This window comes from Aulonocara stuartgranti (genome assembly GCF_965226115.1).
Source record: "Aulonocara stuartgranti genome assembly, chromosome: 3".
Lineage (NCBI taxonomy): Eukaryota > Metazoa > Chordata > Actinopteri > Cichliformes > Cichlidae > Aulonocara > Aulonocara stuartgranti.
The window spans coordinates 48,543,081-48,566,760 of record NC_138941.1 but is presented as its reverse complement, the minus strand read 5'-3'; the positions used below and the strand labels follow the sequence as shown (position 1 = coordinate 48,566,760).

At 40.7% G+C, this 23,680-nt stretch overlaps 1 protein-coding gene across 3 annotated transcripts in view; it reads left to right on the top strand.

The window, feature by feature from the left end:
* The window catches only part of nhsl2 (NHS-like 2), a 247,858-nt gene that overhangs the window by 197,165 nt on the left and 27,013 nt on the right, over positions 1-23,680 (top strand). For all 3 annotated transcript variants that reach the window (XM_082528141.1, XM_082528142.1, XM_082528143.1), the window contains exons 3-4: positions 13,247-13,389; positions 18,542-18,791. In XM_082528141.1, coding sequence (XP_082384267.1) covers positions 13,247-13,389; positions 18,542-18,791 — 393 coding nt within the window. The remainder of the gene's footprint in view (positions 1-13,246; positions 13,390-18,541; positions 18,792-23,680) is intronic.

Here is a 23,680-nt window from a genome sequence, read left to right as displayed (position 1 = left end):
TGGCTGCAGGGATTTGCTCTCAATCTGTCACTTTAAAACTATTGTTGAGGTTTTCTTTTTTTCTTTTACAGTCTTTTTCTATTTTAACATGTTGCAGTCATGTGAAATCTGATCTTTTCCCTTTTGATTTGGGCCATTTTCATATGTGATCTGAAAGATGTAAAGACCTTCCTTGTTTTACCTTAATTCTAACAGTCAAAATCCAAAGTTAGTCAGCTGATCTGTGTCTTATGATGCAAGTCTTGTGGGGAGGCAGTGGCAGATGTAGCGAGAAGTAGCCTTTGAAATCCTGAAATGTTTGAAAAGTTTGTTTCAGTGAAGCCATTCATGTTGTGATCACTCCAGGCTTTATATCCACACCCACTTACATACGAAGTAGCAGACATTGCACCAGAACAGGCACGTAACTTAAAAGTTGGCTTTTATCTATTCAGAGATTTGATTTCTTGCCCTGAACATCACCTGAATTACAGAATTTACAAATTTAAGAAATAGCACTAATATGCAAATTGCTCAATTATAAATATCAAGAATATGGAGAAAGAATATTACAGAGGTGGAATATATATGATCGAAATTTGACTCTAACCCGTGAACTCTGTCATTTGCTATTTTACTGTAGAGTGTGTGCAAAAAGGGTGTAACTATTGCAGTGTTTACAGTGTGTTAGATGGAGGAGGTGTACAGGGAGATGGCCACGGGCAGGAGTGATTTCCTGTGTCCTTCAGTGGACGCTCTTTTGGATAAAGCTGGTTGCCTAAACAGCACAATGGTCCCAAACGCATTAAAAATGTATTTGGAATGGATAAAGCAGGCAAACATTAAGCTTCCTAAAGCCCTGACCTTAATTTAAAAATTGTGGACTATGCTTAAAAGCTAGGTGTGTACCAGGTAAACAACTAATTTAAATGAAGTCTGGCAACTCTGTCAAGCAGAGTGAGAAGATATCCAGCAAGATATATCCCAGAGGCTTGCTGATGGCTACCAAAAGCATCTTGTTGACATGCAACTTTCTAAAGGGATAGTTAACCAAATATTAGTGGGGGTCTATGTATTTGAGTCTATATGTATACTTTTGATCCTGTGTAGATAACAACTCTGGACAACTCTTGCGTAAAAACACAAGAGTTGGATGCAGTGGTTTGAATTCATTTTCAGTCCGGAAGCATTAAAAGCCCCAAAATTACCATGACATTCATGATGAGTGGATGTAAACTTGATAAACTGCCCGTGTTGTGACTAAGCAGCACAGGCAATATGCCAAACCCTGAAATTAGAAAATGAATAGAAAATTAACACTTTAGCCACCAGAGTTATGTTTTGAACTTAACAGTGACTCATAAATCAGTAATCATTCAAGACTTCTATTTTTCACACTATTGCATGATTGTGGAAACACTGATAGCTTGAATATCTTATCACTGGTGGGCACAGTGTTACTAGATTGGTTCGCTGTCGGCACACAAACTCCGACTGCTCGGCAGTCTAACTTGATAAAAGAAAAAGAGGAGAACAAGCAGCCAGCTAAAACAAAGATATATATTGGTTCTCACTTGGGCATCCTTAAATCAGAAATCTATGTTTAAAAAAAAAGGTTGAGGACCTGAGTGAGACAAAGAAAATGTTTCCTGTGCCAAAAATAAATAAATACATTTCTTTAAAATTCTGGCAGTATCCTTTTACCCACAAAGTACATAAATAAAAATCACTATACAGGGTTGTGCCATGCTGCTTCTCCTGCTGGTTGACATAAAGATAACAGTGTTGACCAACTGATGGATTGTGTGGTCGGGCAAAGGGGCAGCTTAAAAAATATTGCTAGTGTGAAAGTGGCAACTGCAGTTGTTCTAGTGGCCACGTGAGGGCTAGCTCCAGAAGGGAGTCAGTAGCCACAGATTATCATGTTTAGAAAATTAAGGGCATGGCTTCATTGATTGACACAACTGGTAACAGTTTGCTAAGCTTCAGCTTTGCTAATTAGAGTCATTAAACTGAACCTCTACTATCTGTGTGTTTCCCAATCGGGTCTTTTAGAACACTTTTAATCCATTGACTTGATGTATGGTACAGACTGTCCAAGACGTTTGTACTTCCCTATGGAAAGTCTAATAAGCTAACATCTGTGTTTGTACCCTGCACCTGTTCAGTTTATTGGTGCAGCTCGTTAGCTGATACATTAGCTCCAAAAACACTAACATATGGTGCCCAAAATGCTAACTTGGAAGAGTCCAAAACCAGCAGGTGACATCACAGTAGCTATGTTCCTCTTTTGATACTGTCTGTGGGTGTATACAAAGTCCGAGTCACATGAGGCAACAGCTTACGCTTGGATGGTGCAAAGGCTGTAACTATAAGGGTGGACATAGAATGCCAAGTCAGTTAGATGAAAACTGGGTGTGTGTCCTGTTGGTGCAACTGGCCCCTAAACAGTAAATCTGAATTGACCACCAAGGTTTTCAGTGAATGTAGCCTCACTGGTTGTTGGGTTCATCAGCATTTCAGCTCATCCCAAAAGTGCTAGATGGCTATGATCATGCCTTCGCCCAGCAATTTCTTCCACACTAAAGCCTTCTCATTATAAACCTCTGTCTTGTTAAGACAGGATAAATCCGTCCACAAACTGTGGACACAAACACTAGAAGCAGACTTTCTAAGAAGAATAAGTTTAAGTTCTCCCAAAATATGCTTCCATTCAGGTTTTTAAAAGCAGCTGTGGTGATGGTAGCATTACAACATAACTTTCTGCTCTTTTTTTGCTACTATTATTTAAAACTCAAGGCCGTAAAAAGACTATCCTTATTGTTCACTTATTAATTTTATTTTTTAGTGCCTTTTTTTACGTTTATCTCCAAATCGGCAAACACACATTTCTTTCTTACCATATCTCTTCAGCTTTGTGCTTAAAGTGCCATTGTTACAACCTTTCCCTGAAAAGCTTGAACTCTGTAGAGGCCTCCAGATCCCAACAATAGGGACAATACTAAGTGACGTGAAACAACAAAACTGAACTTCAAAATGTCATCGTAGCCTCTTTCTGTCAGTGTGAATGCAGGCTGGGATTCAAAAAAGTAGATAAAGTTTTTTTGTCCATGCTAACCTGACTGTAAAATGTCGCAGATGCCCTTTAACTGTGTCAGAGAAGGCCCTGGTCAATGCTAGCTGTGATCTACACGAGCTGATAAGGTTTCACTCCAGTCAATACACATTACTGGACAGGTGCAGCATCGATCAAGTCCTGATGGAGGAGAAACACTCCAGCTTTTCTTATTTTCAGATGTGACTATTTTTAAAAAGTGACACCAAGTCCAATAAAGTTTGAGCTACTTGTTATAGCCTAGGGAAGATTATGAACTAAACCAACTTGCTAGGCTTTATTTTTTTCAAATTGACAGAGACTCTGAGTCCCAGTTAATTTTACATACTGTACTTGTCAACGTAAATGCCTTTTGTGCTATTATGCAAATGCTTTGTTAATGTACCATGAGATTAAAGCGGGCATTTAGCATTTAGGCCAGAATTGGCTCTTGAATGGAGAGCTCAAACGAGTTCTTGTGAAATCCAGCCTGCAGCTGTACCTTTGACAGTGAAAAGAATAGTTTTTAGGGGATTTATAGATTGTTTGAACTTTTATTACTGAATGACCTTTATAATCGGGTGCTCTGTTTGCTTCTGAACCACAAAGTATTGCCTTCCTCTTCAGTAAAAGAGTCATTTTGGTCCATTTTTTTTTTTGTCTTTTTCAATCCTCTTTCCATAAAGCGTTTCTTTAGAGTGACATCGCTGTGAATCAGGCAAGACAAACTCACCCGTCTTGTTTCTTTCCTCAGGGCTTCTCAGAGAATTTTTCCAAATACAGGCTGAAGCGTGACGCGCTTAAATGCTGCGATTTGGTGGCATTTATATTCAAGCCAACCTGCCCAAACCGTAAATAAACCTGTTTGTGATCAAGCACCGGGCCTATGTGGCAGCAGGTAGGAAGTAAGAGGAACAGACTTGTGACTGAAAAGTTTTACATTTCTAGAGGCCTCCGAATCCTGATAATTGCTGTGAGAGGGTCAGAGTGTCCTTGAAGAAAGCACTTAGCACACAGCTGCCCTTTGGCCAGAGAAGAATATAATATGGCATGGAACAGCTAATTTCCCAGAGTGCTGTAAATATGGATGCTTATTCTCAGCACGCTTGGAGAAGTTGATTTTAATCTATATTATACTGAAAACTCGGCTGAATCTCAAGGTTGTCAGTTTGGCTAGACTTGACAGCTGCTGAACAGTTTAAGCTCAGGTGGTACTCTATGCAGTCTGGCCTGCCATTCTTCAGGGCTTCTCTCCAAGTTGCATTAAACAGACACACTATCCTTGGGCTTTGCTGATTCAAGCTTCTGGCATGAAGTTTGCAGACAGACTCATTGGATTTAGGACCCCTTTAGACCAGAGATCAATTCTAAACAAGCAGCTTATATCAGATTGTAGTGTAGGATTTACTATTCTGGTAAGGCAGCAGGGTAACAGGGTGTTTGTTTCAAAGTACCATTCAACAAAAAGTTGTTTTACTTTCCATCCATACATTTTGTGATACTGATGTGCACAGCAGTCTAAACAGAGGCACCCACACTTTTATCTAGCCAATCACCCCCTTTCACTGTTCTGGTGGGACATCAATGCATCCCTGTAGTTTTACCTGTTTGTCTCGCTCAAAACGCCTCAAGAGCCTCAGCTCTACTCTGAGCCCCTTTCCAGGAACCTTACATTCACAGTCTCATTCTTTCTGTCACAACCAACCTACTCTTGCTCTTTCCTTCCCTTACTCATGACATAGATACCCCTCCACTTGGGGCAACAACTCCTCCCAACCCAGAGTGGGCAAACCTAATTTCCATAGAGGCTAATAATGAGGAGAATTTATTCCAGACAACTCCAGAACATCATCTAATCAGTGCAAGTGGTGTCTTCAGAGTCTACATCACTAATAACTGTTGCCAATTACACTTATGTTAATGAACTTAAAATTTTAAATCACTGCTTCAGAGGAAGAAAAGACTGGGACTAAATTAACAGTTGTGCAACTCAAAACAGTTAAGGCCTTTCTGTAAAGCTTGATTTAAAAAATAACTACATGTTACAGCAATCCAGACCAACACAACTGTGATTGGTCTGCTCGGTAGTAACATTCACTGTAAGCTCAGAATATTATTAGCACAAGAATAATGCATATAAAGGCTATAACTGTCCACCGTGCTATTGCAGTAGTATTCTTCTAACATAGTTTTTAACAGCACTGTCAGTTTATATATAGACTCAATCAGTTCTGAAGTCTTTTCTCTTTCCTGAATTTCAGTTACAAAAAACGAGAAGAAGAAAGAGGAGCCTTAACAGCTCAGTCATCTGTTATAAAAATGTCTTTTTAAAAATTACAACAGAAATCCGCAGTGTTCTGAAAATTAATTTAGAAAATTAACTTTGACAGATAGAGACGAGGGAACGCAGAAAGAGGAGGCCTAAAAAAGCCAAACACATTGAAAGATAATAGGAATGTGAATCGGCCTTGTTGCACTACATGGTAACATGCAGGTTTTCTCATTGGCACGTTTATAACAGATAAGAATGGAAAAATAAATCAAGAGTGGATAAAAGGATGGATAAAATAGCTTTGTGTCACCCTCTTATCTAACATAATTAGGAGGCAACATCAAGACATAGTGTTTAGTGGTTCCTGAGAGATATCTGCAGTTGCCCGAGCTTGGAGAGCTCAGTGGAAAAGAGTAGATCCGAGAGTGGATTGCACAGCCTCAGCCACCTATTAAACTTCTCAGACCGGGTAGATGGTTTGTTTAATACCCTTGTAATGTTGTCTTAAACTGAAGGTAATGAAAAGACCGACCTAACCAACAATTTCAAGATGGGAGCGTTTTACCAGTTAGGACTTGCCTTCCTGGTGGGCACTCTTTTCCTATTTAAAAAAAAAGCATCAGCTAGTCGTCCATTTATTTCACTTATATAAACATACATGACAGGAAATGAAGCCAAAATGTTTCCCTGGATAAAGAGGGGCCTGATAATTGGATCAGGACCCTAGTTGCGGTTTCTCGTGATCAAAGTAAACCAGGCCGCTAACCGCCAAGTGTGTCCTTCTAGGTCACCACCGTCCTCTTTCATTGTCGGGGCAGCAGACCTTTCTCTGTAATGGACTGATCAATTCTCCATGCTAAATCACAAGGACAGAGACATGACATGAATATGTGTACATGCAACCACACACACACACACACACACACACACACACACACACACACACGTACACATATTTGTCTGTGTACACAGACAAACATGTACTCGGGCTATGCTCAAAGAGGCGTATTGTTCATTTCTGTCCCCCGCCCCACCACCCCTTCATCTTCCTAGAGGGGAGAAGAAAGGGTGACCCAAATTTGACACGACCAGGGTGCATATTGTCGAGGATGGTTGGGTTTATCTGTGAATGGGTGCACTGTACGCAAACACACAAAGATGCAGATTTGTGCATGTAGGCGTTTTAATATGATCAATAAAGCTTAAATGGTGATTTGTGCGAATAATCCCCAGGTTAACACATACAAGAGGAGGATTCATTTGTACGCTCGTAGAAGATACTTATAGGCACCTGCCTGAAAGATACTCTTTCTCTCACACACACACACACACACACACACATGCAAACACACACAATGTACAAGTTAGTGATGCATGAGTGCATGGCCTGCTTGTCTGGACAGAGGAAGGGGGTGGGGTAAGATGCTCTTAACCACTCTCTGTGTGTGTATGCAAGAGTGGGAGTGACCGGCATACCTTTGCACCCCAAACGCCAATAGCATCCCTCCTCCCCCTCCCTCGTTTTCCCACCACAGTTCCCTGCAGTCATGTATCCGAGCTGCAGTCGTTGCAGCGGAGCCCGGCTGCTATCTGAAGCATGGATATACAGCAGCTGTTTAACTTCCCTCCTCTTCTGTTTTAGTGCTTCTGCCTTTTGGATTTGACCTCTCTCGGTCAGTTTTCAAACTCTTAATGTTTACTTGATTTCTATGTTGCTACTAGTGAGGTCATTTAAAATGTACAGTGGAAAGTGCTGGAGAAAGTGTCAGCCTTAAAGTGAGTAAAAGTTGCAATGCTGCTTGGGAGAATATTGTTAGAAGCAAAGGTTTTCCATTCAAGCGTTACACAAATGAAAGTGATGGTGTAGGTTTAAGGAAGTTTGCAAGGTAATCAATCTTATTCTGCATGTAAACTCTTGGTGATAGTCAAAGAAATGTAGTTTAGTTTATTTTTATTTTATCTTTGTGATCATATTTCTTTGATGTATCTTGGGTTTTTTGGAACCAGACGGTTTGGTGAAGAGGAGTAAACTGTTAAATGGTAATGTTAATGTCAGCGAGCTTAGTTAGGAAGCTACGAAATATATAAATGCATCCTACCGATTGATACCTGCTAATTAGTGCTAATAAATAACACTGAGATAAAATACTAGGATTTCACTTATTTAATCTGTGATTTACCAAGTTAGCTTGCAGAGATTTTGAGGATATTGTCATAAGCTCTCCACAATGGCCAGAAACTGGTGCCAGTTGGGCAGATTGGTTGGAAACACACCTCTAAGTTTGGAAAATAAAGCAAAGACCAAAGTAAAACTAAAACATACATCTACAATTGGAAGATGGGTACGCTGTAGTCATAAACGAAAGGCATGGTCAGCAGCAATACTTAGGTAGGCTGTGAGTTTTAAATAATGCACTATTGATACTAAGGGGCCCAAGTGTGAGTAGTTATCCTCCACACCATTGAACCACCAACATCCTGAAAACCTGAAACAAGGCAGGATGGATCCATGTTTTCAAGTTGCTTGTCACAAATTCTGACCCTGCCATCTGAAAGTTGCAGCAGAAATTGAAACTCATTAGACTGGGCCATCTCTTGTCCAGTTTTTGTGGCGCTTGTGTGAATTGTAGCTTCAGTCGCCTGTTCTTAGCTGACAAGAAAGGCACTATGTGTGGTCTTCTGCTGCTGTAGCCCGTCTGCGTCAGATTCAGAGATGCTCTTCTGCATACCTTGATTGTAATGAGTTGTTATTTCCATTCTCCCTAAACTCTCTTTAAATTCTCTGAAACTAGAGATGGTTGTGGAGAAAAATCCCAGTAGAACATCAGTTTTTGAAATACTCAGACCTGCCTGTCTCCATGCCACAGTTCTCCATTCTGATGCTCAGTTTGTCTACATGTCCAACTGCATCAAGTTTCTGACATGTGATTGGCTGATTATGTTTGCATTAATGAACAGTTGAACAGATGCACATAACAAAGTGCCCAGTCAGTATATAAATTACACTAAGTTAAAAGGTCAGGAAGCCATATCGTCTATTTGTTCTGCAGGAACAAGTTAAACCTAAATGGATTTGGATGTTAGATAAATCAGAAGGATGCCGGATCCTATTTTTATCTTTCAATCTCCCACCCTTCGGTACTGGCTCAACTCTGCCAGCATCTTTCTCCCTCCCTGTTAAGGCTGTTAGTTTTGACAGATTGGGCCTCATTGGTGTGAATTCCCTTCCTCCTCTTCTTCCACTCTGTTCTTTTTCTCCACCTACTTCGTCTTTTTCGGTCTCTGATTTTCAGCATTGTGCCATTTCTCGATCACGTCTCCTTCCACTGTCTCGACTACACACCTTTTACCTTCTTTTTCTGCCACCCCCTACATCTTTTTCTGCATTTTCACTGCTTCTCCTCCTCTGTTGTTTGACATATAGTTCTTCCTGAACTATTTACTGCTTCCTGCATTGTCCTCCTTCTCAATGCTTTCTCATTTTATTCTCTCATATCTATACTTTCTCTTCTCAGTTCTTTTCACCTTCACTTCCCCCCTTTTTTGTTCTATCTCTTAAAAAGTTACCTCTGCTTCTTTTCCCCTCATTTTCCTTCCCTGCTTCCTTGCCTATCTTATCTCGTATCCTTTTCTTCCTCTGTTATCTGCTTCTCCTTCCCTGCAGCTCTTCCTTCTCTCCCTTTTACTCTGCTTTATCACTCTGTATCTTCGGACTCTTGCTGACACCTCACTTCGTTGGGCCACTGCAGCTGGATAAGTTTTGGCTTCTGCTCGCTGTTTACTAACCAGCTGATCCTGCTGTTTTTGCATGCAGCAGCCGGGCGATTTTGAATCAATTATTTTTAACACTGCAAAATCGACAGTTTTCTATCATGAGCGCCGGGGTTTGTAATAGGCCTCTATATGAAAACAAACTGCAAAAGCAAGCACTTACAAAGTGAAGCGTCTAATAGCTTTCAGAGGAATTAGCAAATCCAGCGAACAGGCCAATTTATCAAGACATCATTAGCATTTATGTCAAACAAAAAGTTCTGATATGTATATTATGAATGTTACAATTCCCTATATTTGCTGTCAAGAGGTTCTGATAAATCCTCTCTATGTGACGAGTTTCACCATTGCTGGGATGCATGCATCTGCCAGCAGGAGTCTCCCTCATATTTCAATATAATAATATCAAATAATTTCAAAATGCTTTCAGTTTAGAGAAAGAATGAATAAATATTCCACTACAGCAGATTCTTAAGAAAAAGGTCTGCTTTGATGACTTTGTCTGCTTTCCTGTTGAGCATCATCTGCAGCACATCGTCTCCCCTTTTACCCACATCTGTAAATCTCTGTAGAGGAATCCTGTCCTATTTCTAGGATCACCAGGAGTCGATAAAAAAATGAAAAACTGTGTGAAAATGACTTGGCTCATTATTTTTTTATTACAGCGCCATGAGCCGCAGGTTCTGTGAATGATGCAATGAGCAAAAGTCAGGTTTTGTCTGTTCCTCTCTATCGGTTCATCACAGCAGCTACAAGATCTTTGGCAAAGGTAACAAACTGTGTGTGACATTTTTCAGAGGTCCCTCTTTAACTAGTCTCTAACTGCAGGATGCCACAGGCAATAAAACCAATACAACGTTATATTACATACATAACAGTAGTAATGTAATGGTGGCAATCTGGGATATGTGCAGTGACATCACCAGTGGGATCACAAGTGCTGATAGTGATAGTCAGTTTCTGTGTTTATTGTTGTTTCCTATGTTTATTATTGTCTCAATAGACGCTATAATGCTAAAAATGAGAGAGCTGGATTAAAAAAAAAACATGTATGTAGCAGAGACAGGGACATTTAAGTGCACCTGTTTAAAAAAAATGGGACATTTTTGCAACAGCAGCACAGAAATTAATAGGAGTCATGTAGTAGTAATGTTTCTCAAATTGCTTTTGAGTTAGCGCATGATGCTTATTGGGATTAATGAGACAGACCACATAGGAGCATTAATACCAACCAGATTAAGTTGGTCAGTCTGGGCAGGAATGCTAGCCTCGGGCTGAGAGAAGGCAGGTTGTTTAATCGGATCCCGTGTTTTTTTTCAACTTTACTTAAACAGAAAAGAATTTGCAACCTCATACATCTTAAACTCTCCAGCTTCTCAGCCACCTAAGCAGCTTTTATCATTCCTGAGCATTTTCCTGTTCTCTTTTCTCTCTTCTTAGTTCTCCAGTCTCTCATTTTTCCCAATTGCTTCCCTTTTGAAAGATTTCCCGCGTACGATAAAAGAGAATAATTGACAGCATATGTTGGAAAATGTGTTCAGTGTCACACTCATGAGTCTGATCTCGTAGAAGCCTTGTTTCTGCAGTTTTTCATTGTGATGGTTTCACTTCAGTTGAAATAATATCTACTATCTTTGAGTTTATAAAGCCCTTCAAACTCATCAGAGTAACTTTCAAAGTACTCCTTTATCTGAGCTTAAAATGACAGCTGACATACATTACTGCATCATCTTAATCCACGCTGAAGGTTATAAATGTTTGCTGTGTGTGTGTGTGTGTGTGTGTGTGTGTCCCGTTTCCTCTGATGTTTAGAGCCATAATTGCACTTAGAATAAGTGAGATCATACACAGTTTTCTGCTGCTGGCACTTTTTATTCCAGCAGAAGGAAGATGTCAACATCAATGATCCCAAATGCCATTAAAAAACTGCACTAAATCTGTGGGTGGACTGCCTACCCTCGCACAAAAACACATCATTATCTTTCTTGTGTTTTGTGGTTGTGCTGCTGTATAAACTTTACGGTGAACCGCTCGCGTGTTTAAATGAGTTTACCAGGCATGAAAGTTGTGCAGCAGCCATTAGAAAGTCATAAAAACAGATCCCATCACCCTGCAAGGTCTACTACTTTACCATATGGAAGACTATTTAGATGGAGGTAGATAAGCAGCCTGAGGACACTCAGGATATTCCACACAAACAATGATAATTTAAAAAGCCTCAATTCCTTCTATTTTCTTATACAGTGGTATTAGTCTTGTTAAATACTTTGCTAATTAGATGCTAATTTGTCTGCTGTTTGGTGCTGGGAAACAGCTGCCTTTTGCAATTGGAAGTGCTGATGAGAGTGGAACAGAAACTAAAAGTTGTGAGCCTTCAAATTCAAGACACTGAGCTGACGGATGAAAGTTTAGACTTTAGGGGTTGAGCCAAGACATAATTTGTGCTTCTTAGAAGAAAAAATGTCCAACTTTACAGTAGAAATTAACATTTATAGGCTGAAACAAACAATAGTTCAGGCCTTCATAGCTTTTATTGTTCTTTGATTACAACTGTACATTTTACTGACTAATTTGTATTGAATCGTACAAAATATACAAGAAGTTTGTGCTTAGTTTTTGTTATTACTCAGCACAAATGAGTAGACTGATCTTCCTACATGTTGCACCTACTGGAGCTACTTGGCCATGGAAATCAATGCCATCAAGCTCCTGGTGCAGATTTTGTGCAGATGGCAGAGGAGCTCTGCAGTTACAGAGTGAGGAGAGTGTTGGTGACTTTTACACACTATGCGCCCCAGCAGTTGCTGTGGTTTCTAAACACGTCGACTTTACAATAATGCCACTTATGACTGATCTGAGTTTGTCCATATAACGTACAGATCTGGATCGGTCTATCAATTCATCTTGCTCACCCAGCTAGCTCGCCATATGTCTAAATGTGGTCGCACAGGTGTAGAGACTGGTCGGCGAGCTGGCCACCATAGGCCTCTGGGGAAAAGTGTGTATTCCATGACCAGTTGTGAAGTGGTTGCTTGCGGTTGATGGCAACTGCTAGGTGAAACTGGTAGAACAAACAGGTATAGAGTGCTGCACCCAAAACCTTCTAGCAATTGTTTTGATCACTTGCCTGTAAAAGATTGCAAAATAGTTGTGAAATGCACAATGTAAACTGGAAGAAGTGATCATTCACCACAGTGCAAAACTTCAGACTTTTGAAATATGCTGGTAATGCACAGCTATTGCTTTAAAGGTGACGTTTTGGAGAAGTCATCAACCGGGGATACACACTTTGCCCTCGCGATCAGAGATGAATGACCGGTCTTTTGATCTTCGTAACTGAGGCTAACATCTTTCATAAAGAGCCTGAAATCCTGAAAACAACTTTGTTTCTCCCAATTTAAACCTTAGTTTATTTATCTTATACACAACATTCATTCTTGAGACAAATATTTCACCATTTATTCTTTCTAGCTTGTTGTCATCTGCTTCCTTATATTGCTAGGCAACCATACATCACCAGGAAGGAATCCATATTGTTCCGGGAAGTTCAACTCCAAGCTTTTTTCACCTCACTGACACTGCTGTCTCTCTAAAGCTGCTCAGTGTCTGTGGGGGTGTGTGTCTGTGTGTGTGTTAGAGAGCTGAGTGAAACATGGGGAGTGTGTTTTGGGGTAAAGGAATAGCTGAAAGGGGGAGCGTGTCTGTGTGTGTGTGTGTGTGTGTGCACCAAGAGAAAAAGGGGGGAGGTGGGGGTTAGGAATCTGTTTACAATGGCCTGAGGGAGCTGCCGGAGAGGGAGAATCAGTCTGATATTTGGAGGTAGACTGCGAGAGAGTGCGTGTAACACAAAGAAAGAGAGTTTTGGAGAAGGAATAAATGAAAGAAGAGGAAGGGATGGAGCCCTTGGGAGGATTAAATACAAACTGAAGGAGTCATTTAAGGCACAAGTTGAACCAGGAGTCACAGGAGGGAGATTGCAGGTTGATGCAAAGCAGCAGCCTTTCCTGATCTCCACTTTCAACCATGCAAATAAGATTTAGTTTAGTTGCATGCATGCATGCATGCAGCAGAAAGCAAGTTTATGCATGCATTTATATCTTTTTGTTATTTTTGCTCTTCTGTGTTTTCAGAGTTTGAGGAGCAGTTGTACGACACCAAGCTGACCGGTCAGACTTTCCGGCATCCGTCCTCACAGAGCTCCGACGACACGTCCACCTCCCTCAGCCGATCGCCCATCTCCCTCAACAACAAGAGGCCCGACTTCATCTTTCTGGTAAACACACACAGACGCACGCATGCAGGCTCATGTTTACACCCATCTTATTTGATCAGGAGGCTCCGTCACACCAAAATGTCACCTCTCTGCTGAACAAACACCCAAGCTCAGATTTTATATGCAGCTATTTGAAGCTGCACATCTTTAACAAGCAAACGCAATAAATAATCTCCACCTTTCCTATTTTAAACTCACTCTTTTTTCCACCTCTTAAACCTGTGAAACCTGACTTCATCCTGCTTCTGCTAAATGCACACACACAGACACACACACACATACACTGTGTCCACTTCACTTATCATCTTCGTTTTTCTCTCAGAACAGCAAGACACCAGACTTCACATTCCCGCTAAACTCCTGCTAACCTACTCCACCCGACTCCATCTGCCCTTTTGTGGTCCTGTTTGCACTCTTTATTATTTCTTTATTGTTTCCAATCAGTGCTTGATATTCATTTTATGTTACCTGCCTCATTTTAAAGGCTCTTCCCCCTTTACAATAAAATTATAGGCAGTATAAATCTATCTCTTTTCTCCATTTCATTATTTTTCGATCATCCTCGATACAATATCCCACAAAAGCCCATTCCTTTGATTAAATCTTGTGTATCTTGCCATTTCATGCTCACTGGAATCATCATTTTAATTTGATTTATCGACCTTGAGAGTGCGGCTATAAATAAAATTGTAATCCTCAAGATTTTTTCAAAATATGAAAATGGTGAGCGTTTTTCTAGCAACAGCTTTTTATTTAGTTTGTTTTTTCTTTCTGGGGTTGTGCTTTTTATGCAGGACCTTTTGTTGTTGCTCTGGGAGTTAGCTTTGTGGTGCAAGATCTGAGATGTGCAGATTAGCCACAACGTTAAAACCACCTACATAAGTGTGTGTAGGTTTTTCTTCATGCTGCCAAAACAGCTAGCTGCTGGGGTATGGACGTGGCACCTCTGGTGGTGTTCTGAGCCTGCACCAGTACTTTGGCAGTGGAGTCTTTATGTCCTTTGGGTTGCAGGATAGAGCCTCCATTCATCAGACAGCACATCTGTGCATGCTTGATCAGACTGGGAGCCTTTTTGTCATGTTCTTCTGTAGTATTGTCCTGCTAAGGGAGTGTCAAATTTTGACAGTTCCTATCTGAGTAAGATCCATAATAAGGCCAATGACCCAAGCAAAGGCAGTATAAATATTGTAGTTTCTGAATGTGAAATGGGAAGCCAATGCAGTCTTCTTCTCACCAGCAGGGGTGATACCTTTGCTTGTAAAAAGCTCCTGGTTTTTTAGAGACTTGTGGGTAAATGATCCCGAACCCTCAACATTCAAACAGAAAAATAACAACTTCTTCATAGTAGGACCTCAAAAACTAAAAGTTCACAGCAGCTATATCCATCTTTTATACAGTCTGCGGGCCTTAGATGGAAGATACATGGTAGCGTAATAAAATGATTAACGTTATTAGCTAAAGAAGCAATAGGCCAGTCCTGTACTGAGCTTCATACAGAAGCTTTGCTGTAGAGAAGACATAGTAGACATAGTATCAGCAAGACGTACTTATAGAATAGATTTGTCCAACAAAATTTGTCACGTTGACCAAATTTCTCTTATGGATCTACACAGTTGTCCTGAATGTCCACACAAGTTATTGACGCAACTTGGTAGCTGATATTTCGACCTGTTGTATACAGTATACTGTATACAACAGGTCTCCTAAATATCTGGCAAATGATTGGTTGTATCGTCACCTTTGGACGGGATGAAACTCTTTCCAAGGTTGTGACTGATTGGAATCAGGGTGCGCCCACGGGCTGACAGCCACTGTCGCAAATGCTTGCAATCAATCACTGGCATCAAAAAATTCAATGCAGTTCCTGAACAACTACTAGTTTTTCCTAGTTGAACATAGGTTGCCATCCCGTTTTTATGTTTTAGCCATTAGTGGCATTAAGGCTCCTAAAAGTCTTTAATTTCTCTTTTTGTTATAGTATGACATGCCAAATGGAAACTCAGTCTGCGTTTGGCATCTTCTAATTGCTGTGTCTCTGTTCACATTTACATGTCTGTGCTTGTGTGTGTATTGCGTCTGTATTATTTGAACTTCTGCGCGTTGTTTGTACTTGACTGATCACTGATGCAGATTTGCTCCGCTCAATGAGGACTGATAATAAAGACTCCATCCTTTTCTATTAATGATTGTAACTTGAAGTTCGGAATGAGCATGTCTTCTAATTGGCCGTTGGACAGCTTAATTCAGCAAATCGGCGACACAATGCACTATTCCAACAAATTACTGCTTCGGCATATCAGACGGTTTTACAGCTAAAAGTTGTGTTGTGACAAAATGCTTCACTGCTGTTGTCATCATCCCTTTATTTTTTTCCCATGAAGCCGAATTATCCGAGAACTGTTGCACAGTATATCCCGCCCCCTCATTCAGATTTCTCAGGATTAGTCATTGTCCTTTTCACACTCTCAGCAGGTTTCTACAAACAAATGCCAAACCATTTAGTGTCTTCCAGATGGAAGTATCATTAGCACTCGCTAAGAAATCAAAATAGCATGTGACGTAAGTGCTTTCTTGTCAGCCGGCGCCTGCACATTGAGGACTTACTGACTGATTTTTGAAGGCGAGAAAGGGAATGCAAACATAGATGTTAAATTGCTTCAGGGTGTCTCAATGATAATCTATGATCACAATTTGTCAAACAGGCTACAGCTATACATAGAGCCTCTCTCTTTTCACTCTTTCCCTTTTCCATTAGTACTTCTCAGTCTATTTCCCCAGCTCATTGAACTCCCACCGTGATTTTACTGCAAGATGGCTGCACATTTCCTGCACACCGACTGACGCAATATTCCTTCAGCGAGCTGCTAAAGAGCTCTCTTAACCTAATGCCTTTCTCTCTGTTTGGGTTAATTTCAATTAGAGAATGGCAGATTCCCACGAGATAGCTTTACGTCTCTCACGAGGCGGAGGATAGACTGGAGTGTTTCCTGCATTGCAGCAGCCTCGACAGTTTCATTGCCTTGCTTAAGGGCAGAGATGCCTGATACTGTAGATCTAATGGCAGACAGTTGACAGATGCCCGTTCCCTCACAGCTGGGATTGCACCTTCCTGTTGCCATCAGGGACAGAACGAACAGTGTCTCTGCTGCTCTGTCAGTTTCCGTCCCTGTCAGCTAATCACGTCAAATCAATGTTTTTCTTTTTTATGTTTCTAACTCACTTCAGATTCACTTCTGTCGCTCCTCTGCATTAGCTCTCTCAGTTTTATGAGACAGGTGAAAATGAGACAGCATTTTCTCTCGTTCTCTGTTTTGTAACCCTGCTGTCTGCTTATCTACCCTACTGATCCTTCCTCTTACAGGCATTGAAGTTGCTTAAAGGGGACAAAACATTTAATTTTGGAGGAGGTTGATGAGTAGATGACCTCCGCCGGCTGTCTGGACTCCTATAGGATTTTGGTTCTATTGATTTTTACTGCAAATTGAATTCTGAGGTTATTTTGTTTTTCTTGTGTGTTTGAGCCAGTAACAGCAGTTTAAAGGGGAAAAGGGCTTTATTGGCTAATTTTCAAAACAGCTTGGGCAGAAAATGAGAACAATAACTTTTAAAGAGTTTGAGAGTGTAGTACAATATGAGAGAAATGGAGATCTTGTAGTGAGGAAATTAGATTTGAACCATTGGATCTCAGGATGCATTACCATGACTGAAGGGGAAGACAATATTTTGGATTTCACTAAAGAAACTCTGTAGGTAGCCTGAAACATTTTTCAAATAATCTCACTGAGTGCAGAATCTATGATTTTTTTTTTTCTACATGAGAAACACTCACGTTTTGTTTTGTTTTTATTAAAAAGTAAAGCCTTTAGCCTCCAACATTCAATTTGTATGAAAATGAGTAACCATTATTTAGCCATGTATTCAAGCCTTCCATTAAACAGAGGCAACCAATCAGAATAAAGTTGGCCTAAAACAATGGATGAGCTGAAGAGCTACACCCAGTCACACCTCGTGACAAATAAGGATTATTTTGAGCTGGGATTCATACAAAGTTCATCATGTAATGAACAGGTCAACTTTACACTACCTGCCTAGTAACATGTTGTCAGGTTGCTCGACCAAACAGAGTAAAAACAAGTTTATGAGACTTTAATTTCACACCTCCAAATGAATACATATCTATTTCACTTTAACTCCTGGACGTGTAAATGTAAAAGCTAGCAGTCATTTATGAAGGATGCACAAATATAGTGTCTGAACATATTGGCATTGTTGACTGATGTAAGCTTATTGCCAAATGATGTGACATCTACTCACAGTTGCATTTATCTATTTCATTACATCAGCTTATAGCGACTAACTGTTCGAAGGTAGTGTGATGTAATTTGAACATGTCCAGCATTTTGACTGGTACTGTATGTAATATAATATACGATTTTTTTCAGCCCATAATTCCACAGTAGATACAGCCCTACTGTTCATAAAGGTGATTATGAGAACCAGTAACAAGTGGTTAATAAATGGATGAATAAATAAATATGCCGGCTCCATATTTATATTTACAGTACTAAAAAAGAGTATTTGCCCCCTTTCTGATTTCTTTGTTTTTTCCATGTTATGTGGCATGTTTTATTTTTTAAATAGCTTTTTTATTATTTAGTTTGAACATGAAGCTAAATAATAGAACACCAGTTCTTGCAATCGCTTTCTTTCCAGCTGTCAGAACAATTTTGATCAAATACTGATCTTTCATCTGCACGTCCATCCAAATAACCAAGGTTTAACACCTATATGGCATGTTTTAATGCTAAACAAACATAACCCAACTAAAAATAAGTGATAATTCTGCCAAAATCAATCCAAAAGAACATGGACGACTCATCCAGGAGGTCACAAATGAACCCAGAACAACATCTAAAGAAGTTCATGATTCAAAAATAAGAAAGAGAGTGGGTAAAAGGGCTTTTTAAAGTGTCAAATATGTAAAAAACTAAGAAATCAAGACGTAAAAATACTTTCGACAGTACTTTCTAAAAGGTTATATATATCTTCCTGGGGAAATCAGACCCTTTCAACCATTCTCGACTTCAGTATATCAAACTGTGCATCACTATTTGATGACATAGCGGTTTTCCCTTTCTGCTTCTTCTTGCAGCCAGCATCAAAGCAGCTCTACGAAGATGAAACCACCTCCTCTGTGTTTGGTCTGAGGTCTGTTACCGACCTATCTCCATCCCCGTCTCCATCCCCCTGCAGCTCAGACCGGCCCCCTCTAGGCTGGAGCAGTAACAACAGTAGCAGCAGTACTGCCACGTCGGCCACTACTGGACCGCCAGTCGCCGAAAAACCTCGCTGGCACCTGGGAAGACGCACACCGGCACACTTCTTACCACTCGACGTCACAGGTACAAAAGTGAAATGCCCAAAATAGTCTAAGATCAGGTGTGGTTACAATTGCTAATGCTGTCAGTATATTTGATGCAGTCTTAAATGACCAAATAAATTTACAAATTAAGAATTTTGTTGAAACTGCAATGTGAAGGTGCACTTATAAGGCAATGGGAGTATTTCTGAAGTCTATTTCTTGCTGTGTTTCTCAACAACACTGTGTTGAACTGACAGGAAAGGTGAGTGTATGCAACTGATTGAAAGTCATTACTCTGACACATGCATCTGAGTCAGCTGAGCCTCCAGGATGTTTTCATGGCGACAGCATTACAGAGGTAGTGCTGCATGAAAATTGCGGACAAAGTCAGCATAGAAAGTGTGATACTTCCTTGATCTTTCTTAGAAGTTTTTGGACTGGCACAGCTACAGTACCTCTGAGGGAACACATGAATGTTTCATTGGCTGGACCAGAGTGATCCCGAGCCATCAAAGTAAAAAGAGTTTGCTGTGTTTTAATGGGTACGTGTAAACACAGAGACGATTGGCATCCAGTCTGTGAATGAGTGGTAATGTTTCCAGTCCAGCTGTGAGATGGTCAACAGCTCAAGTTGTGCTCATTTTAAAGAAGCGCTCAAGTGATTCGTGATTCATAATCAGCAGAGTTTGGGTCATTCATTTAAAAAAAAAAAAAAGGCAAACATACTTTAGTTTCAACTTCTCAAATGTGAGCATTGAGCATCTTTGGGGTTCTGGTTGTCATTTAGCCAACTCGAAAACTCAACTTTGAGCCATAGATGGAAGATAGACACCCCTAAGCATACCTGTTAGTTAAATAATCATATAATAATGGAAAATGCCATTAGTTGGAGCCTTGTCGAAGATGTCAGATGCTTATTGAGTAGAGGGGTTAGACTGAGGTTAATTATCTGGGCTGATGAGAGATGTGCCGAGATGCTTGTTGATTGGTGCAGCCAGGTGCCTTTGAGCCTTTTTCGCATTTATTAGAATTTATGACTTCAATATGAAATTTCACTGAAAAATAATTCAAAATTAAATAGATTAAGCCTGAATATGAGATTCTATTGGAAATGAATGATCATTTGGCAGCTTTCAGATGGCTCCTGTCATGTTGAGAATAGAAATGATTTTATCTCCAAATAAAGATGGTTTCTGTGAGCAGTAAAACAGCAACACTGTTGGTTTTAGAGTCCTGGCTTTGTGAGGGCCTTCACTGTCACCTGTGCTGTTCTCGAAGGAGTTGTGTGACAGCTGTAAAAGTGAGAGTCATGGCAAATCAGACTCAAGGAAAGCTACAACATGCGGTAAATCTGAATTTTTATCCCTTTGGAGGTCACATCAGTCCAATTTGGCTTTAGCTTCTTTGTGGTTGTGTATTAAATGCGTGCTGGAAAAGCAACACAATCTTGTCTTCCTCCAAAGAAGAAGCTCCAGGCTGAAAAACAGTGCTAATATTAATCTTGCTCAACAAATTTGGCAGATACCTCTTCCACATGGTGCATGGTCGTCTTTGACAGTCCTCATAGTGTCTTGTCTTGCCACAGTGGATCATATTCCTCCATCTCACCCTACCCCTCCTCTCTGGTCATCTGTATTTTTCCAAATGGCAACTCCATACTCAAAATGCTTTGTCCAGGATACCCACTATCTCTCCTTTGCACATGTCCAAACCATCTAAAAAGGGGAGGCGAGTCCATGACAGCATTCATAATTCAATTAGTTATGACAACCTCTCCAACACGACTGGCTGAAATGCAACCATGACAGAGCCTCCACCATGTTTTATACATGGCTGCAGACTCTCGCTGTTGCACCTCTCTCCTGACCTGCTCCATGCATACAGACGATAATTGGAAGTAAAAGTTTTAAATATGGATTGCATCACTCCATAAGATTTGTTGTCAATGAAATTACACAAGTCCAGTTCTTGTGTAATTTTCTTACCTCAGTCTTTTCTCCATGTTTCCCTTCCTTAAAAATGGTTTCTTGACAGCCACCCTTCAACTGAGACCATTTCTGATGAGGGTCCAGTGATCAGCTGAAAGACTAGATAAATCTCCCAGCTCCCGTGGCAGGTCTTTACTGGATCTTTTTCCCATTTCTTAAGGACAAAACTTCCAGATACTGTTTATCTGCTATAGATCGTTTTAGTCCTGGAAAACTATTGCTCAGGACCACTTTAAAAAAATTTACAAGACAGTCTTTGTGATGTTGAAGAGTGTGGCAGTGGACTCCCAAATACAGACCAGTCATGTGCTACAGTCCAAAAGAGTCCAACAGGTGATAATGGCAACCCTGGGAGTCCAGGGAAAAGCAGGAAAACAAACTGATGGGAAACAGAATTAAATAACCCACCAACAAAGAAAAAGGGAAAACTGAAGCTACACAAGTATGTGATCACACCTGAGGGGAACAACACAGGTGCAGACAATCAAGGAAACAAGACGAGGGGAAGTAAAACTGAACATCAGGCACAGAGGACAAATAATGGCCAAAATAAGACAGGAAGTGAAATGAGATGACTAAACATGAAAACACAGACATGAATTAACTAACTGAGAAAATACATAAAGAGCAATATACCAAAAATATTAGTGAGAAATAAGGAAAAGGAAAACTCAAGGCAAATAACAGCACAAACTAAGAATCACTGGAAGATGTTAAAAATAAAACCAAACTGTAAAGTCTAAAAACTCAGTGACCCAGGATCTTGACACTCTGGCTGCTTGGGAACAAAAGATTTTCAAGAAATCAGGAGTGGTTTGAGAGTTTTGCACAGCACCGTGTGTGTGCCTCATGCCGGGCTTGCTCTTTCGATAATTCAGAGTTAAAAGCTTGTTGTGTTCCTACAGCTGATGTAAGGTACTCAGCATGGGAAACATCAGTCACCTTTTGGAAATGTAATTGCACCACATCCAGTCCACACATTAAACTTGATTCCTTGACTCATGAGATTGGCATAGACAAAGCCATTTCATAACACAGGTGTAAGGAAACATTTTCAGGTGAAGTCTTCCGGTGAAGCGCCGAGAGAATCCATGGCATAAGATCACCGGGTGAAGACGTTTCACCCCCAGCCCCTTATTAAATTCTCTTTAGGTCATGAAGAAATAATTGGGAGTGATTTGAGAAGAGAACAGATGCAGAGTGTTATTAAAAACAGTGGGAAAGCTTCAGCATCAGCTCGCATGTTAATGCCAGAAGCCACAACTCAGGTGACGCTGCACGATGTGGACAGATTCCCTGTAGCTTTGAGGGAGAAAATGCTGCAGAAACAAGACTTGACATCGAGGACAATTTCTTCCTATGATCACATTCTCTATCGCGCTCGCCCATCTCTGGCAGTCAGCTCTGCTTGTGTGCATTGCCTGTGTGTGTGTGTGTGTGTGCTGTCAGAGCTGTTAGTATGCTGTGGTCACCCTCAGCAACATCGTTCTGACACTCCTGCTTCCACTCAGCCTCCTCCTTGTTTACTTTCCCTACGTTTGTGTGTGTGTATGTGTCTTTGCATGCATGTGTGGTCCTCTTGGTTTTTTGGCATAGCAACTGCTTCGTCACTGGATGCCTCTCTCCTCCTTCTTGCGCATATCCATCTATAGTTAAATATCTCTTTCTCCATTTCTCCTCACCCACCTCACCTCACCCACTGTGTAGAGGAGGAGAAGGTCAGGTATAATGATGCATGCCTGTGGCGTTGTACTTGGTGGGTATTCACTTCCTTCACACCGAGAGGAAGAGCAAAGAACTTTGAGTATAAGACTGACGTTTCTCCTTCTGTTTTCCTTCTTTTCCTTCCATCAAGCCTGTCTGTGGTTTCATTAAATGAACAGGATCAGGTTTAGCAAGCAGTGCCCCAACAGGGGTAAATAGCATGCTTCTCGGGTACTATTTTTTGCAGAGTATGCATACACATTTTTTGTAGTGTATTTCGGGTTGAGCCATATAAACTGCTGTGCTCTCATTAGCAGTAATGAATTATGGTGTCACCCTGTGCAAAGGTGCGGCCCAGTTATTTGTTTTAGACGCAAATGAAGCTCAACTACACAACAGAATAAGTCAGAAAAGGCCATTTGGATGCATGTAAAACAGCTGTTCTCAGGGCTTCTCACTGATTTGTTTTGGTCTTGTTATCAGATTTGGATAAAATGAGAAAAAAATAAGATATCGTCAGACTTATCCAACTTGTCACCATCCCTCTGTCTCTTTTACACTCCGTCTCTTGCTTTTTTCCCTCCTCCTCCTCCTCCTATGCCAGAGAACAGGTAGCTCTCAGCCAGCTTGCTGTTGCCATGGTAACTCACCACTCTTCCTCCTCCCTAGTCCCCCCCCCCAAAAAAAAGAAGAATTACAAGCAGCAGTGACAAAAAGATGGAGGGAAAGGTGGAGAAGTGATGAGGATGACAGAGGACAGAAAATGCATACAGTGAGATACACAATGGAAGAATAATGAATGGAGGGTAGTGAGAAAGCTTCTTTTTTTTTTTTGGTCGCAGCTCCCACCTCCCACTTTCCTTCCTCTCCCTCACATCTCGCTCCAGCAATTTTCATGAATGACTGAAGCACTTTAGCCTGTGAAAGATGTGAATGCAACAGAGGCTGAGAGACAAGCAGCGGGCAGACGCCATCGGTCTGTGCTTATTTTTTCTCGACAGAGTTCATCGGTAAAATTTTAATGTAATCACATATTCGAGAGTCCTCGGTGATTTGGAGGGTTTTTGAATTGCAGAAAGGCGGACATTATTGTGTCTGTGAGCAGCCCTACCAAACACCAGACGTCCACGGTTATCGATTTCTGAGCTAAATGTGATCAGACAGTGAAAAAGACGTTGCTGGTGTAATTTTGCATTTTCAGGCATTTCCATTCAGTTTCACATTTACTCACAGAATA